Source organism: Ochotona princeps, chromosome 6 (genome assembly GCF_030435755.1).
Source record: "Ochotona princeps isolate mOchPri1 chromosome 6, mOchPri1.hap1, whole genome shotgun sequence".
Taxonomy (NCBI): domain Eukaryota; kingdom Metazoa; phylum Chordata; class Mammalia; order Lagomorpha; family Ochotonidae; genus Ochotona; species Ochotona princeps.
The window spans coordinates 27561940-27580835 of record NC_080837.1 but is presented as its reverse complement, the minus strand read 5'-3'; the positions used below and the strand labels follow the sequence as shown (position 1 = coordinate 27580835).

The window sequence follows — 18896 nt, the reverse complement described above, 5'->3', positions numbered from 1 at the left end:
GGGGAATGAGCCAGCAGATGGAAGATCTCCCTGTCTCTCGATCTGTAATGCACACTTTCAAATAAATATTTTTGGAACATGAATTCTCAGTTAATTTCTCACACAGGGAAATTCCTAACAATCACATCAGCAAAAATGATTACCTAGTGGTTTGCTTTCATTATGACATGACAAAAAAAAAAAAAAAAAAAGAAAGAAAAGCCAAATGATCTAGCAGACATCCAAAAAATATTGGGACTTTAAGAGATATAACAATTTCTTAAAATATCAAAAAGTATCTGAGACACTTAATTAGGGTTCTCGACCTTCAGAAGATTTGGAGTTATGATGACCTAAATTAGTTCCAGGAGCAGTGCCTTCAGAGTCTTGTTTACAAAATCTAAAATCTTGCAGAGAAGAAAATGTTCTAGCCTGCTTTTTGGCATCATTTGTACTACATTGTTTAAAATGAGTTAGACCAGGAGTTATTTATAATCTAAGCTACTGGACAAACACTTTGTCTAATAATATCTTGTACACACACGGAGTTGGTGTAACAAGTATCTACAACAGGCAAAAGAATTCACTTTTATTATTCTACAACATTTCATCTTTATAAGCTGCCATCATTATTACATAAATTTGTGCCAGGATGCACATGGTTTTCCCTTTCCCCATATTTTTTCTCCAACTCAACTGCTTTAACTTGTTTATTTTAAAGGAAGAAACAGACAAGTCTCTCTTCTGGTGGCTCACTCCCAGAATTCCACAACTGAGTTCCACGTAGCCTCCTTTACTACAGGTGACATTATCTTCTTGTTTAGATGGCCCTGGGGGTTCAGAACACAAAAATTTTCTAACTACTGGGGCTGGGATTGAGGTATAGTAGGTAAACCTGCAAAACTGGCATCCCATATGGGTGCCAGTTCCTGTCCTGGTTGCTCCACTTCTGATCCAGTTCCCTGCTAATGGCCTTGGAGAAGCAGCAGATGGCCTCAGTGATTGGAGCAGTGCCCTCAGTGTAGGAGACGGGGATGAAGTTCCTGGCTCCTGGCATCCACCTGCCTCAGCCAATACAAAGTGAAAAGGGATCTGTTTCCCTTTCTCTCTGTAACTCTGACTTTGAAATAAATAAAACTATCTGAAAAAAATGTAATATATCTTGCTGAATAGAAGCAGACGAGATATTTTTAATACATAAATGCTAAAGTTAACCTTTTCTATCAAAGCTCTCCATTTATAACTTCAGTTTATAAAATAAACTTGGGGAATGAATCAGCAGACAGATCTTTCTGTGTCTCCTCCTCTCTGTATATCTGACTTTCAACAAAAATAAAATAAATCTTAAAATGTATATATATATATTTGTCATTAGAATATCTCCACAGTTTTAACATTGTAGGCAATGAAGTTCTTGGCTGCTTCACCTACAAGTGAGTATCTACAGTCTCATAAATTGAACATTTAAGCTATTGTGAATGAATTTCCTGTTCTCATTCTCAAAAACAAATTAGCATCCAACATACATATACAAATGCACATGTGTGCATACACACGACTTAAAAATAACTGAAGGGGTGGAAAAGTGTAGGAATTCTTTCAGTTTGTGCAAGCCATCCAAAAATTTCTTCTTGATCAGTTTTTTTTTTATTTATTTTATTGCAAAGTCACATATACAGAGAGGAGGGGAGACAGAGAGGAAGATCTTCCCTCTGCTGATTTACTCCCCAAATGGCCGCAACAGCTGGAGCTGAGCCAATCCAAAGTCAGGAGCCTGGAGCCTCTTCCAAGTCTCTTGCACAAGTGCAGGGTCCCAAGGCTTTGTCTGTTCTCAACTGCTCTCCCAGGCCACAAGCAGGGAGCTGGATGGGAAGCAGGGCCACTGGGATTAGAACTGGCACCCATATGGGATCCCAGCATGTGCGAGGCGAGGACTTCAGCCACTAGGCTAGCACACCGGGCCATGGATCAGTTTTCTTAGCTCCAACTCTCATCTCTTCCAAGACAGCACACAGGTAATAAGCTTAGCTCCTGATCTGTATGTTGACTCTAGAAGCATGTCAGTACCTTTTTCTTTTGTCAAATTACAAGTTCCTGAGGACAGAAGGCATGCTAGTTCTTGTTCATCATTGTGTTTCTGGCATACATTTGTGTTTCTGGCAACATGAGAGGTGCTCAAGAAATATTTGTTTCAGAAAAAAAGAGGGAAAAGAATCCAAACAGCTTAAGTTTTACCAGATATAAGAGTGAATTCTCAAAAAAAAAAAAAAAGTGAATTCTAACAATGCATTTATATCACTACTTGTTTAGGAGGAACTGTTTCTAACAATTTACAGCTTTAGTGAGAACAAAATATATATTTATGGAAACATTACACTGTACCCTGTACATGTGCAATAATTAAGTATTAATAGCACTTTTTTTAATGTTTAAGAAGACAGAAATGCTAACTAATTTAATTTGATCACTCAATTCATGCATGGAATACCATTCTGTATCTTATAAATAAGAACTGAAACTTAAAATTTAGATCACTTTGAAAATGATTTTACCAAAATACATGTGTTTGGTAGAAACGTTTTAGAAACAGCATGTCTGAAAATAGAAATGGTTTGTATCAAATCAGAACAAGTATTCCGTATTATCAATCATGTGGTTCATAAAAGGGTCCATGTAAATTATAAAACATTATATGCAATAGCCTATAAAAGCTGGGTCAATTTACCTATCAATTAATATTTAAGTTATTTAAGTACAGAATGAGACACCAGTTACTAGAAGACTGAATATCCTAGCAGGACAGCAAAATGGCTAATAATTAGGGAGATCATAAAATCCACTGAGTGATACATTTTAAGTAAAACACAATTTAGAACCAGGATTGGACACAGGGGAAATAGGCATAAATAAGTTCCATCCCAGGTAGTATTTAATGCGTTCTACCACCACTCCCAGATACCAAAAACCAAATGTGAATGTTTTATTCTGTGACTGTGATAATATTTATTTACAAATGTGCATCCTTGTTTTTTTTTTTTTTTTCAACTATGCTTTAGATTAAGTAGCCGTATGCACTCACTGCTTCCTGGTATGTTCGTTTACAAGGCAGGCAAGGAAAATCCTCATTCACAAGGCACTACCAGCTGTTGAGCATTAAGCATTTGAGGGTTGTTTTTTTTTTTCCTCAAAAACATCCAATAAATCAGTTTTATGCCAACAGGAGACAGGTGTGAAGAATGGAGCAGGCAAGAAGTCATACGCAGTTTTGCCCTTAGAGAACAAATATTTCAGTGAACAAAACGGTCTAAAGGGAGGAAATGAAGGAAAGGCAGCACAAACTGTGGCCCAGGGTCTGATTTTTCAAGTTCCAAAGACAGCCCAGACTATTTCTTAATTCAGGACCTTTGTGTGTATTACTATCTGGAATGTTCTTGTCTTGCTCCTCACACAGCTGGCTCGTTTCATCCTCTTCAATTTCTGAGTCAGTATCTGACCATTAACAAAAGAAGGTGTTACCCTCATGACAGTCAACCTCTTAGCCTTTCGGTTTTCCCTTCAAAAAAACTTTGGAAATGTGCTCATTATACTTATGGAAATGTGCTATTATACTTATTGCTAAAATATTACCAGTAACAATAGCCTATGCCTAATATACTTATGTTCACCAACATCATTGCAAGAACTATATAGTGCTAATTCGATCAGCCTTGACAGCCCTTTAAGTAGGTACCATCACTGGCTTCCTTAGTCGCCCAATAAAACCAGAAAGAAGTATTCTCTGCATTTCTCAACAACAAATCAACAGTATTTCTTCATTTTAGGACTTCAGACATCAGGACCAATGCTGTGGTGCAGTGGGTAAAACTGCTGTCTGCAATGCCATAGGGGCACTGGTTCAAGTCCTGGCTGTTCTACTTCTGGTCTAGCTCCCTGCTAATATCCTGGCCCAGCCACCACCACTGCAGCCAGCCTGGGGAGTGAACCAGTAGATGGAATATGTCTCTCTCCATCTTCTTCTGCAACAGATTTTAAATAAATCACGAAATATGATTTTAGACATTATCTCTAATTTCCTTCTATTCATTTTTTTCCTAACATCCTTTTCTGCATAAAATACATGTCTAATTTTGAGCCTACTTGTTACTGTTTCTTAAAGTATGCATTATGCTGAAAACACTGTTAAAACACAGCCACCCAGCCTTTGTTTAAGTTCCTGAAAAAAGACCCAGAAGATCACTATTTCATTTCTGGTGACAGAATTTTGAAGCAATTACGCTCTTACCAGGCACTACAGACAGTACCATGTAGAAAATATTCATAGCAGGAAATCTGAGTTTTCTTCTGTAACTGGGCAGAATCCTTTTTACTGAGATTTCTCAGTAAGAATTAAAAAGATTCATACTCACCAAGGACTCTTCCAGCTCAGATTTTAAGAAATAGAATGATTTTAAGAGTAATTTCAGAACAAAAGCAATTTCCATGTTCTGAGCTCTTCAGAATGGAATATAGCAGGTACTACATGCAACTTGATTTTTTTTTTAATTGGTAGCTATTTTGAGTTTCCTTACAGACTCCAGAGCTCTTCAACATAAGCTACAAGGAAAGGGACAGGCCAGAGTTAGAGCACAAGCTTTGGAACTGTAGCAATGTACCTCCCAAAACAGTCTTCAGTCAACACAATAAATACTGAAGTGTGAATATAATCCCTCAGAGACAAAAATATGTTGCTTATGCCAGCTTCTGAACAGACAACACACTTGACTAGAGAAACAAAAGTCGACAAGGCAATTACAAATAACAAAATCCCAGACCTAGAAGGCACCTCTAGGATCATTAATTAAATCTATTGGTCAAAAAAGCTGATGCCTCAACAGAGTGGCAATATTGAAAATCGGAAATTTTCTGCTCACAGTTCCTTCTGGCACAATATACTGAACGACCCCCACCTACAATGAATTCACCCCTGTAGAAAACACACAAACTACATCACCTTAACTATTCAACATTTTGGTGTAATCTTAAAAAAGTGAGAGGATATCAGATTTATGTGTAAATACATATCCATACATAAATCCAGACTAATCTCACAGAAAATACAAACTCTACCCAAACAGGGAAGGCAAAGGGTTTCTCTTTACCCTAAATTCAGGCAAGCTATCACACTATTCAATCAACCAAGGTGATCAATATCAGAGCTCACCTTCACAGAACGCCACTCTTCCTGAGCTCAGTTCTTGCTAGAGCAAAGTCAAGGACCAACAGAGCCCTGCAGTTGACCACAACATTCCTGAAAGCAATTCTCATAACATCATATCACAAGTGGGTCTGGCACGATGGCTCAAACGGCTAATCCTCTCCCTGCAAAAAAAGCCAGCATCCCATATGGACACCGGTTTGTATCCTGGCTGGTCAACTCGCAATCCAGCTCCCTGCTGACATCTGGGAAAAAGCAGCAGCAGATGTCACAAATACTTGAGCCTCTGTCATCCACTGGGAGACCTGGAAGAAACTCTTGCTCCTGGCTTTGGCATTGCCCAGCCTTAGCCACTGCTACCACTAAGGACACGAACCAGCAGGTGGTACTCCCCCACCCCGTACTCTTTCAAATAAATGCGTAAGTCTTTAAACAAAAAGGAGGGAGGATAATCTAAAGAAACAAATATCAGAATCTAGTGTTATAAAACAAAGGAAAAAATAAGCTATTGCTCTTATGTACTATTTGTGGGACTGTAAATTTATAAAGATGTTGCTGAAGGCCATTTTTCAATAATCAAAATTTAATCCTGCAAACATTTTTATCAATTCCTTTGTGGAAAAAATTAAATTACAGAAATCTAAATATAGTGCTTTCGAAATAGTAAAAAATTTGATACAACTTAAATATCTAAAAAGACTGAACACTTAAAATGGCAAATATATTTTACAATTAAAACTTAAAATAGATTGAATGACACTATTATACAACAATTAGCATTATAACTATCAAAGATTACTATAAAATAATTGATGAGAAAATGCATTTCACAAAGTAAAAGTTACTCTAACACACTTTTAAAAAATGTAATGTTTACATATAGACCAGAAGGATTATATCAAATTGTGAAATGTCCAACTATGTTGTAGTAGAATTATTATTTCTCCCATTTTCTTTTGACTTATCTGAACTTTGTACTTCTTTGACAAATTCATGTTATCAATGTGATTTCTAAAACACGGGATAAAATTTATAAACAAGACAGGAATCTGAAGGGTATTAATGTCTTTGCTTAATGTACCATGAGTCTCCAAACCACAAATATCATAACAACAATAACAACAAAACGACATTTCCAGCGAAATTCAGAAGTTTCCTTGAAAACTGACCACTTGCAATGCCAGCTTCCCATACATGCTCTCTGTCAGCGTACCTGGGAAGGTTGTAGATGTGTGCTGAATTTCTTTAGAGCAATAAGGGTATTTGGGTAGACAGATGATCGTTTTTTATACTTAGAAAATAAATGTTGTGATGTGATGGTAAATATTTAGAAACTGGCTTCTGAGGGGGGAAAAAAAGTCCCAGCCTGTAGCACTGCCAATATCCGGGAAGTAAATACTGCCACCATGGCTGTTTTTAAGCAAGCAAGTAGATGGAGTATTTGGAAGAAGAGTAAACAAGCAGCTTTTACAGGTTGGTATCAGCCAGCTCCAGTATACCACCAGATGCAAGCTGAGGCACACATGTGTACAGAACTCCTATGTCCGTCTCTTCTGTCCTCCTATTCACTCCTACTTTCTCCATCCATTCCCTCTATCATATTTACACAAAGACAGAACAAAAATGATGGCAAATTACTATGAATCAAGCTATTAAAGCGCATACGGATTTTAATACTAAACCAACTTATTTATGTGCTCAGAATTTTTAAAAACTAGACGTAAGCACCAGCTCAACTGGCTGGTCCTCCACCTCCAAGCACTGCAACCCATATGGGCACAGGGTTGTATCCTGACTACTCTGCTTCCCATCCACAGTAAAGTGTTTAACAGAAATCCTACAACCAATCCTTCTTTAAAACAAACACTCATAATTTTTATATATCAGTATCATCTTGTCAAGTTTACAAAACTGACAAAGATTTCTAGCCTAAGCTTAAAGAACAAAACATTAAAAAAAAAAAAAAAAAAAAAAAAAGGAAGCGGCACTGAGGTATAAGTTAAGCTTCTGCCTCCAACATCAGCATTACTTGTGGGAGTGCTGATTTAAGTCCTGACTCCTCCACTTACTACACCTGAGAAAACAATGGAAGATGGCCCTGAGCCTGAGATCCTGCATCCATGTAAGAACCCCGCAAGAGGCTCCTGGCTTCAGACTAGCTCAGCTCCAATGGCTGCGGCCATTTGGAATAATGAACCAGTAGATGGAAGATCTTTCTGTTCCCCCTTCTCTCTGTAAATCTGCCTTTCCAATACATTAAATAAATCTTGAAAAAAAAAATTGTGGGGGGAGGAGCAACACCTTACCACTCTACATATCCCATCAACATCCTCTTAGTGTTCACCCATGCCTCAATTTCTTTGCCCTAAGCCACTACTTAACTGCTCCTTACAAGCTATCATCATCTAGAAATGGCTGGCCATGATTCAAATTACCTGCTTTCCCTCTGCCATTGCATTCACATTAAAAATGCTGCTGCTTTTTTTTTTCCTACTTGTATGTTGCCGCAAACTAGGCTGACCGTGATGAAATAAGGGTCTGTTGATCTCTTGCTACAACTTGTTTTTACAACAGAGTACTGAGACATTCGTTTCCTGGATGCAGCCTTCCACACGTGTATCCATAGAAGTTAAGGAAAACACTTACCAGCCAAACCTGTGCCAGGCATATGCGAGGTAGATGCCAAACCATCTGTTCTCAGTTTACCTTTCCCAGAAGGATTAGGGTTGATAAGGTTAGAGGGAAAAATACTCTTATTCAGAAAAGCTATGTATTTTTCTCAAGGTCACTTGACTTCTAACTGCCAAAGTTAGAATTTCAATCTCAGTGTGACCCACAGCCTCAGGGGTCTTAACGATTCTTGCATTATGGTATGTTGCTCAAGAGGAACTAACCAAAATATAATCATCATTTCAGTAGTTTCTGAAAAATGTATAATATCAACTTACTAACACAAATGACTGACTGATACAAGTCCAGTCAGAGTAACAAGGAAGACTTTTTAAAATAATAAAATTCTGATAGTATGTGAATGACTATTTTTAGAATGCCCTTGGGCCCGGCAGCGTGGCCTAGCAGCTAAAGTCCTCGCCTTGAAAGCCCCGGGATTCCATATGGACGCCGGTTCTAATCCCAGCAGCTCCACTTCCCATCCAGCTCCCTGCTTGTGGCCTGGGAAAGCAGTCGAAGATGGCCCAAAGCTTTGGGACACTGCACCCACGTGGGAGACCCAAGAGAGGTTCCAGGTTCCCAGCATCGGATTGGCGCGCACTGGCCCGTTGCAGTCACTTGGGGAGTGAAACATTGGATGGAAGATCTTCCTCTCTGTCTCTCCTCCTCTCAGTATATCTGGCTTTCCAATAATAATAAGTCTTAAAAAAAAAAAAAAAAAAAGAATGCCCTCAGAACACCTGGCCCTTTATTCATCTACACAAATGATCTGAGCTGTAAGATGTATTTGTATAGCATTTCCCAGTCTACAAAGTTCTTGCATTCAGACACTCAGACCCAACACTGGACTGGGGTGGGGCTTACAGATAAGAAAACGGGTTTGGGGTTTGATCCTAGCTACAAAACTGTTGGCAGAATGAGTTCCCCATCCAAAGCCCATATCCTTTGAATCCTTTTCCTCAGATTCTGTTCTACTTTCTTGTACTTGTAAGTCTGGGATCTGCCAACACACACACACACACTCAGAGAAAAGGCAATGGGAGCAAATTCTTCCTGGTGAATGGAGGTCAGAGAGCTTGTAGTAAAAGTTTGTGCACAGATCATCTGTTAACCAAACATTTATAAAGTAAAGATCACTGATAAGCAGGTTTTGCCTCCTCAGCCATTTTACAGGGCTTTAGTTCTATTCAGATAACTAAATGACCAATGGAAAAACACAATTTTTAAGTTGTAATCAAATTTTTAAAATGTAGGCAAATTTTTAAAATGCATTTCAGAAAGAAGTGTTAATGGTCTAATAACTACTAAATCCCTAAATTTGCCAAGCTTCACTAAGTCATTACTGATTGCTAGCCATCTGTTCCTACTCTGCACCACAAACATGGGCATACACAGGTTCTGAATTTCTTCAACAAATCCACAATGAGTATCTCCTATTCATCTACAATGCACCCCTCATGTGCGAGACCACTAGGTGACAGAAACACAGCTATGAGGAAAAGACAAGGTTTCTGACCTTGTGAAACTTAAAAAATGCAGTTGTACAGATGATAGTCAAGGTAAAGAATTATGAAATTTATTAATGAGCTGAAGGAAATACAAGCTGCTGAACAACAGAATAAAAAAGGACATTTAATTTAATAGATATTATTAACTGTAGTGTTTCACATTAATTAAGTGATCTACATAAGGATGCCAGAGAAAATATCTTAAAAAAAAATCACATTCATGTGTAGAACAGAAGACAGAGATGCCCATGAGGGAAAAGGACTTAAAGCAGAAAAAACATTGACCACACGGCCCCGAATGGTAAGTAAAAATCTAAAAGGCAACTGGTAGGACCGTACTGGGTATGGTCAACAATGAGATGAAAAAAGTTTTATTAGAATTTTATTATATGAGTATCTCTTATACACAAAAGAAAACAGGAGAAAGTTCAACTCAGATAACTGGGAGTTTTGGTATTATATATGGACTTTTACATTTTGATTATCTACTATATTTTTATTTAGTCCACTATCTTTCTGCTCAGTAAGAAATTTCAACATAGGGCCCACCGTGGTAGCCTAGTGGCTGAAGTCCTCACCTTACATGCACTGGGATCCCCTGTGAGCACCATTTAGGATCCTAGCGACCCCATTTCCCATCCAGCTCCCTGCTTGTGGCCTGGGAAAACAGTCGAAGACGGCGCAAAGCCTTAGGGACCCTGTGGGAAACCTGGAAGAAGCTCCTAGCTTCGGATCAGCTCAACTCCAGCTATTGCACCCACTTGGAGACAAACGAGTGGATGTTTGACCTTTCCTCTCTGTCTCTCCTTCTCTCTGTAAATTTGATTTTGAAATGAAAATATTTCAAAAAATTCTTTAAAAAAAGAAGAAATTCCAACATAATTAAGGGACTATTCTGATTTTTCAGTCATTTCAGGAAAAGAATATCCACTAAAAGACTTCTACCAGGTACAGTAATTGTGCTTTTTCATGAACAAAACAAGCCATTAAATTATTCTAAGTTTAAAACACCTAGTTTTACACATCTTCACCCTCAGAAATAGAGGAAGCACTACCATACTTGGGTACAAAGTTGAAATGACTAAAGTGAATAAACACAAATGTGTTTTAATAATTAAATGTTCTTGTGTTTACTCACAATGCAGAAGATTCAGATCTTTGAGTTTCTCCATTTTTAAAGAGGAAATCAGTTTTTAAGTCACTCTCAATTCCAACTTTTTAAAAAAGTTGTTTATTTTGGGCCCGGCGACGTGGCCTAGCAGCTAAAGTCCTCGCCTTGAAAGCCCCGGGATCCCATATGGGCGCTGGTTCTAATCTCTGCAGCTCCACTTCCCATCCAGCTCCCTGCTTGTGGCCTGGGAAAGCAGTTGAGGACGGCCCAATGCATTGGGACCCTGCACCCGTGTGGGAGACCCGGAAGAGGTTCCAGGTTCCCGGCTTCGGATCAGTGTGTACCGGCCCGTTGCGGCTCACTTGGGGAGTGAATCATTGGACGGAAGATCTTCCTCTCTGTCTCTCCTCCTCTGTGTATATCTGGCTGTAATAAAAAATGAATAAATCTTTAAAAAAAAAAAGTTGTTTATTTTTATTGGAAAGGCAGCTCTACAGAGAAAAGTGGAGACAGATCTTCCATCAGCTGGTTCACTGCCCGAGTGATCACAATCACCAGAGATGAGCCGATCCAAAACCAGGAACCAGGAGCTTCTTGCAGTTCTCCTGCATGAATGCAGAAGCCTGAGCACTGGGCCATCCTCTGCTGCTTTCCCAGGCCACAACGGGGAACTGGATGTGAACGGAGTAGCAGGTTCGTGAACCAGCATCCATATGTGATCCCAGCGCATGCAAGGCAAGGATTTAGTCATCAGCTAAATCCTTTAGTCATCAGCTCTGGATCCTCAATTCTAACTTCTCATTTATCTTTTTTATCTTTTTTCTCATCATTCAAAAAGATGACTTATTTTCTTAGAGGATGACAGCAAAAATAAACAAGGTGTTATTATGTTAACCCTGTAGTATCTGAATCTCACAGGCTGTACCAAGCCAACAATTATTTGAGTTACCGATGTGTCATCAACATAAATGGATGATATGAGCCAACAATAGTCAGTCTTTAACTTGAGATCACAGTGCAGCTTAGCACAAAGCATGCAGCTGAACTGCCCTCTTCATTCAGCTTTCACAAAGTAATTGGCATCTTCTTTATAAAATGTCTAAAAATAACCAAAGCAGTTCACATATGAATGTCGCCAGTCACTTCTCGAAGTCCATTATGTATGTACATAAGTTATTCAATCTTCAGAATAACCATCAACCAAGATACTGTTATTCCCACCATGAAGATGAAGATGAAGAAGGTGAGGCAAATGGACCAATATATCACAGTGCTTACCAAACCTGTTTTGAATTTTCATCAAGCATATTTTTAAACCAGCTTCACCATAGTATTTTATCATATTTTAGCCTAACTTTCTACTCGCAGTAAGGGGTAAAAAGCATTTACTTCAGCTCACTTGAAATTTGGCCTTGCCCTCTTACTAATCATGAAACCTTGGAAAAGTTATTAAAATTCTGTTACTCAGTTGCACTTATCTATAAATGATGACAGCATACACTTCTTTCAGTAATTTGGAGTACATGAATGATAAAGCATTCAGAACCTGGTAGAACCCACAGCAGGCACTAGATTTAGTTGTTATTAACACTATCACTACCATCACCTCCACGACAAAGGTTGGCACATACTGTTCAATATGAACAATCTTTTGTTTCTTTTCAGCCAACAGCTGTCATTCTTACTGTTTCATTTACTGTGGCAGACAAAGAACGACTCTTAGCAAGAAAGCAGAGCACCTAATCCCTTTGCTACTTTTTCTCAGTCTTTATCAATTCTTTTGTCCTATTTAAGCTACTCAGGAAAAGAACTGTTCGAGGTTAACAGCATTGCATTATGCTGTAGGTACATTTTTAAGTCACTACAGTACTAAGTCCAAATTTTGTAATATAATCAAGGTGGGGAGGGATCTAAGATGGCAGCCCTCCTAACACCACATTTTGTTTGGAATTTTGTTTATGAGCCAGGTTTTGCGCAAGTAGCTTTAACAATCACAAATGGCCTACAATGTTTAAATACGAATTGAAATACCATGTGTTAAGTCTTAATCTTTCATAAGTTCTGGCAAATTCAGGTATCATTTAAAAATGAAATCAGACATACATTTGTAACACAGTATAAAATGTTTTAATTTTATCCACACAAAAGTCCTGACCTTGGTTTCTCTTGACATACTTGAAATTACATATAAAGGACATATTATACATAGGATTATGTCCAAGGTTGTGCATCCTCGAGTCTGAGGTAGGACAGCATGGTTCAACCTCTCCAATGGCCCAACTCTCATCAGTGGTTAATACCATTTAAAATCAATTCATAGTTAGCTTCATCCACTCATCTCATCTAAATAAATCAAGCTGTAACTGCAATTACACATGACAGTATAAAGAGGTAGTACACATGCATCAAATATCCTTTTGCAGCTTTTTATTTTCTCAGATAATTAGATATTAAAGGCCTCTTAAATCTGCTTACGCCTTGGCAAGCTGAACACTAAGAATGCAAAACAAAGTGACTATTTCCGTAATTACCTCTGCTCAGTATATTTTGCAACTGATCAATGTATAAGCATCTGTAATGCTTTATTTAACCAAAGACTTGTTTAATATGCACTAGGTACCACTGCCATTATTTCTAATTGCGACAAGCTGAAATTTCCCCCCCCATTTTACAGACAAGTAAACTGAGACTCCTAAAGATTAAGTAATGTGACGAAGATTACATAACAAGTAAGGGAACACACATACAAACACAGGTCTGCTTCCAAAACCCATGTTGATAACATCTAAGACTCATCTCTGCCAACACAACACAGCAAATGTTACATAACTACTGGAACTCTGCTTAGAAAATTCTTTATCTAAAATATGCTATACTGTTGAATATTGTGAAATAATAGTCACTGTGCTATACAATATATATTCTTTCTTAAATGTATATTTAAAGAAATAATATACTTTCTTAACCAATTAGCAGGAATGACCAACATATATCCTCCCCCAAAAATGACACCAATACTGCTAACATTGAAAATCCATGGCTAATAGGGTATTTTTTTTTCTATAAACTGTAGTGCAAAAAAAAAATTATTTCTGTGAAAAATTGAGTATTTTGCATGTAAACATAGTTCTCATGAACATAAATTGCCTCTTTCTCCAAAGAAATTCCTGCTGAACTATGTACACTGATATCAAATCAAGAGTAATTTGTCACCTTTCAAATTATTATAAATTTAGGATTCTACCCTCAGATTACTCTGAAATTTCGAAAGAAACCAAAACTAAAAATTTCAAATATACATTAATGCTATATGGTTTACACAAGAAAGATTGCAAACAACTCCAAAAACATATCTTGTCCACAGAACAAGCTATGGTGCTGTTTCAAAAGATAGGCAGAAAAATTAAAATATTTTTTCTATTAGCCAATCAACTACCACACACAATTATGTAAGACAAAAGGCCTCTAAGAGCTTATCCAGAAACTTGAACACTGTGAGGCACAGCTGAATACCACTAAGGAAATACTGAGTCTCTATATAAACCACACTTTGATTCTGAATATCTGAGAGGTTTTCTTATGGACTCTCATTGTATAAAAAACTCAAGGTTTTCCAGTTCTCCAAGCAAGACTAAAAACAGTAAAATCAAAGTAAGGCAAGAATACACTTACCAACAATAGAGACTGTTGATAGCAAAGAACAATGAACAAAAAATCAAATATGTCACACACACACATGCACACACAATAGCCCTGGCGTCTTTTAAACTAGAGGAAAAAAAAAAACACTTCACAAACTTAAATATGTTTTGTAGGATATTTTTAGGTTGTGAGAGTACAAAATTGAAACTCACAAGCCTTCCCTTTATCATGAACAAAGAGAGAGGTTAACTTGACTGCACATTTTCTTTTCTTAAAAAGCAGAAGCATTAACAATCTTGAAAACTCTCCAGACATAATTAAAAATATTTTGGTATTTAAAGTCAATTATCCAGAAAATTCACAAGTTTAGAATGGCTTCTTAAACATTACTGTGGAAGAATGAAAAAGTAAGTATCCTGCCTGCTAGGTAAGTATTGTCCATAACTGTGCTTTCAAACTGCAGGTAAGCACAACCCATTAGCTGGTCAAGAAATCAATTCACTGGATTATGACAGCACCTTTTAAAAAGTTAAACAAGATCAGAAAATACAAGACGACATCACACACAGTAATGTTAAGGGTATTTGTGAAAACCTTGTTTCAGTATTTCTGTACTAGTTTGCTAAGTGAACATATTACTCTGGAAAATGGTTTTTTAAAAAACAGCAGTGAGCATATTGGCTTGTGTTATTATGGAATACAATCCTACTACTAAACTTGCAATCCCAAGGTTTCACTCAAGAATGCTGTAGTTTTTAAAGGAAAAAAAAAAACCTGTTTTGGAAATTCTGATTAATAAATTATTTTCCATATCAATTTATAGCTTTTCCTTATCAGTATATCACTTAACATTTTGTTGTGTTTAGTATTAATTTTGGCTTAAAGACATAGTGTGCAAATAATATTTTCTAAATTACTGCGACTTTAAAAAACATTTAACAATCCAAAACAAAGTGACTTTTTTATTTGCTTGTTTATTTTGAGATGCAATTACTGACCTTGTTGCTATTTTTCCAAAGTCATTGATGTAATCTAAAAATCTAAACTTAGTGTTGTACACAGCAACCTGCTCAACAGCAATAAACTTAATACCTAATACACAGATGGCTGTTACCTGCCTGATGTTAGATAACAGGCAAACGTTTAAAATAGTACGTACAGCCTTTTCTGTTTCTCTCTCACATTTTAATAGATACTATCACCAAAGGCACACCTGAATTCCAAATTTGTAGTTCTAATATGGTGGAAATACAGACAAGTTTAATACATATTTTTTAAAAATAAACCTCTAATTCATAGGGGAAAATAGCATTTCCAAGTATAAGGTCTCAACACTTAGAATGGACTTTGCCATCTATTGATATAGCCCCCCACCAAATACAATAATCGCCCCTTCAATGTTCTCTGTAATCACTCCTAACTGAATGAAAATTTTCCAACATAGTCGAGAAGCTGAACAATTTCTCTGAGGTTTTTGGAAAGCACAGTGTATAGTGTATTTGCATCAGGCTGGAAGTACAGGTGCAGAACCAGAAGCCACATTTACTTCCCATCAGGCATCTCAGTAGCCCTCATTGCCCATATATTGATTTATGGGGTGCTGGGGTATTACGCAAACTAGAGCACTTGACTTACAGCACAAAAAACCACTAAAGAGAGCAGTAATGTAATAAAATAACTGTCGACTCACTCTGAAATTTTCAATTTGCCAATCTCAAACTCTCAAGTTTCAAGAACTTAGCCATGCCTTTGAAGTTGAACTCTAATTTTACCTAAACAAAGACCAAGTATTGTAGCAACAGATGCAAATACTGTACTTGAAGACTTCATTTTGAAATACACTGGATTTCTCTCTTATCAGCACTTTTTTTTCCACTTACACCCTAAACCTCTCTTCCCATATGTCTTACCTCACCAGCTGGAACAAAACACATAATCACACAGGAGGTAGAAATTGCAGTACAACTGGATTAACACTTCTAAAATGGAGTACAGAGGGTTGGTTTTACAAAACAATCCTACTTTTCAAGCAATCGTTTACCTCGGTCTGGCTTCATTTTCACATCCAGTTTCCACCTACAGAGGTGTGAAACACACACGAGTGAGTTCTTTCAACAGGCTCACCGCCGACTCAATGGCTTCTGCCTCGTTTTCAAAATGCTGAAAAAAATGAAAAACAAAGTTAATCTGGTCCTGCTCTACCACCAGGATCTTGCAGCAACAACAACAACAACAACAACACTACAGTTACGTTAGGCCTCTTCCTGGCACGAACTGCGGGTGACAGCACCAGGCCAGGTCGGAAAAAAAAGCTCAGCTCCCTGGGTACCGCCTCCCCCATGTCCTCCACACCCGAGCACCCTCTTCCCCGCCCCCAGTGCTCGGCCGGCCAATGTGTCCTTCTCTGACACAGCGTCTCGGAACCAAAGCAGGATCTATTTATAACCTGCAGGGAGGTACAGGCAAGAAGCAGCAAAAGATTCAAGCAACACAAGCTAACTAACCACTTGGTGGGAAAACGCCTGTGGGAACAGCTGCACCTCTGCAATGGCTGGTAGGGAAAATTCTTCCACCTGGTGCCTGTGCTTAGCAAACTTCCAGCCCCCACCCCTGCACCCCCGCCCCGCCTGGCCTCCGGGCCTCACCTGTGTAATTACCCCCTGGCTAGCCTTCCTGTGGCAACCGAGGCCAAGTTTACACAACCGGAGGGTCAAGAAGAAACCCGAGTCATCTCCTCACGCCCAGCCCCCAGCTCCAAAAGAACTCTTCCCAGGCTGTCCCGGGTCGCCCCCTGCTAACTCCCAGCGCTCCGTGGCCCGACCCGAGGTCGGCTTTGCCAACCGGACGCCCGACCCCTGCTCGGCGGTGCAGACGACCCGCCGCGGCCCCCCTTCCGTCCCGCCGCAGCCCCCGGATTTCCTTCAGCCGCGTCGCACCGTGCGCTGCGCCTGCCCCTCTCCCCTCTGGAGAGTTGTTTTCATGGCGCTCTCGGACTGGTCCACTCCTCGGCTCTCTCGGCCGACCTCTGCTGACTAACTTGCTCTCCTCCCCGCGTCCTATCCCTCCTCCTCTTGGCACTGGCCTCCACCGCTCGCCCAGCGGCTCACATCACACTCGCGCCTCAGACCCGAGGCTCCGACCGGCGCAGGGCTGACGCGGGCTGAGGGTGGCGCGCCGCGGGCCCGGGACTGCACTAGGGGACCATGGGGGCGCACGACGACCAGCCCGACGTGGCTCCCTGAGGCCATCCACCCCCAACCCCCCGCCTCGCTCCGCTCCCTGCCCTCAGCCCCGAGCCCTGCCCGACTCGCACCGAGCCCTGTGGCCCCCGGGCTTAGCCCGCCCGTCTCCTCGGCCGGCCCGCCTGCCCCGCGACTCTGCCAGCTTCTCGCCCGCCCGCTGTCTCTAGCTTGGGCGCCCCGGCTCCCGGTCCCTCTCGCTCGCCTAGTTCTTTCTCTGCTGTTTGCCCTGTCAAAACACTGCCCGGGTCACGTGTCCCAACAACAGCCAACCCACCGCTCGTCACTTCCTCCCCGGCGGCCTCCACGGTGCGGATGCCCTGTTGTTATAGCAACGCGGCTGTGCGACCCGAGACGCTACTCGTAGTTTTAGGATGGGGGAGCCTGATCTCTGTGTAGGTCCCTGATGGGCGCGAAAGCGCTGGGAGGGGCTGGGCAAGCCCACAGAGGGTGGGTGGCTAATGGGCGCTCGCCTCGTACAGCTCCTACGGGAGCTGGCTGTCCTCTCTGAGTCCAGGAACCCGAGCTGCACTATTAGCGCACAGGGTCACTGGGGAGATGTCATCCCAGGGCCTGCCCCAGACAGGGAAGATAATTATAGTTTCCTCCTCCAACACACTGGATGCTGACACGGGGCTGTGATCCAGCCCCCAGGGGACTGCGGCACAAGGCAGGATAGGAATTTCATGTGGCCCTACGCGGGAAGGGGTAGTTTCAAAACAACAACCTGCCCCCCCAACCCCCGTCACCCAGATGTTCCCAGATCCCTAGGGGATTTGGTAACATTTAGAACCCACGCTTTGGAAGCACAGGCTGTGCTAAAAATAACTTTTATAACTTCTAACACCCTGACTCATGGGCAAGAGGACACTTTTGACACCATGTTATTGTTAGGAGTTGTAATTGTGTTGTTGTGCTAGAACAATGTGACACGATGACATTTCATGCTGTGATGTTGTGTCATCACTTCAACACAAACAGATGACAAAGATCTGCTGTAGTTTAAAAAAACAATCCTAACAAGAGCTACAGCCATTAACTACTCAGTTTATAGACAAAGTACACACGGGGTTATGAAGCCCAGAGCCAAGAAGTACAAAATTTGCAAAACTTTGACTTCATTAAAAAACATACACACATTTTAGAGATGATTTTGCAGACAAGTGAACAGGAAAGTGCTAGGATAAGTCTAAAAGTGATTCACCCCCCCCCCTTTTTTTTTTAACTATTGCTGTTTATCCAATTTTACATTGAGTATGGATTTCACTTACATCAGAAAACGTTGTCAACTCCAAGGTTAGCAATTGAATTTTTTTGCTTCAGTTCAAATACATGAAATTTCTACCATGAAAAAAATCACTTTCTATGCACAGCAAAATAACTTGTGTTGTGGCAGTTATTAATGCTTAACAGGTCAGAACATTCAGCAGAGTATATTTCATTCTCACAAAACATTCTAGCATCTTGAAAATTCTGACAAATGGTGACCATAAATGCTGTATTTTGTAGGGGTTTTCTTTTAATTAGCTGAAGTTTTACTTGTTCTACAGTCT

The 18896-nt window shown here is 39.9% G+C and overlaps 1 protein-coding gene across 4 annotated transcripts in view; it reads right to left on the bottom strand.

Moving 5' to 3' along the window:
• Nucleotides 1-17573, bottom strand: part of ATOSA (atos homolog A) — an 82716-nt gene extending 65143 nt beyond the window's left edge. For 2 of the 4 annotated variants that reach the window (XR_009245598.1, XM_058665837.1), the window contains exons 1-2: nucleotides 16750-17383; nucleotides 16146-16264 (exon numbers count right to left, since the gene is read on the bottom strand). Coding sequence is in view for 3 of the 4 variants with exons in the window: in XM_058665837.1 (XP_058521820.1) it covers nucleotides 16146-16161 (16 nt within the window). In the remaining variant the exon portion in view is untranslated. Of the gene's footprint in view, nucleotides 1-16145; nucleotides 16265-16608; nucleotides 16634-16749; nucleotides 17384-17417 lie in introns of those variants that run through there. The other 2 variants (XM_058665838.1, XM_058665839.1) reach the window with 2 other exon arrangements.
• Nucleotides 17574-18896: the final 1323 nt, after the last annotated feature.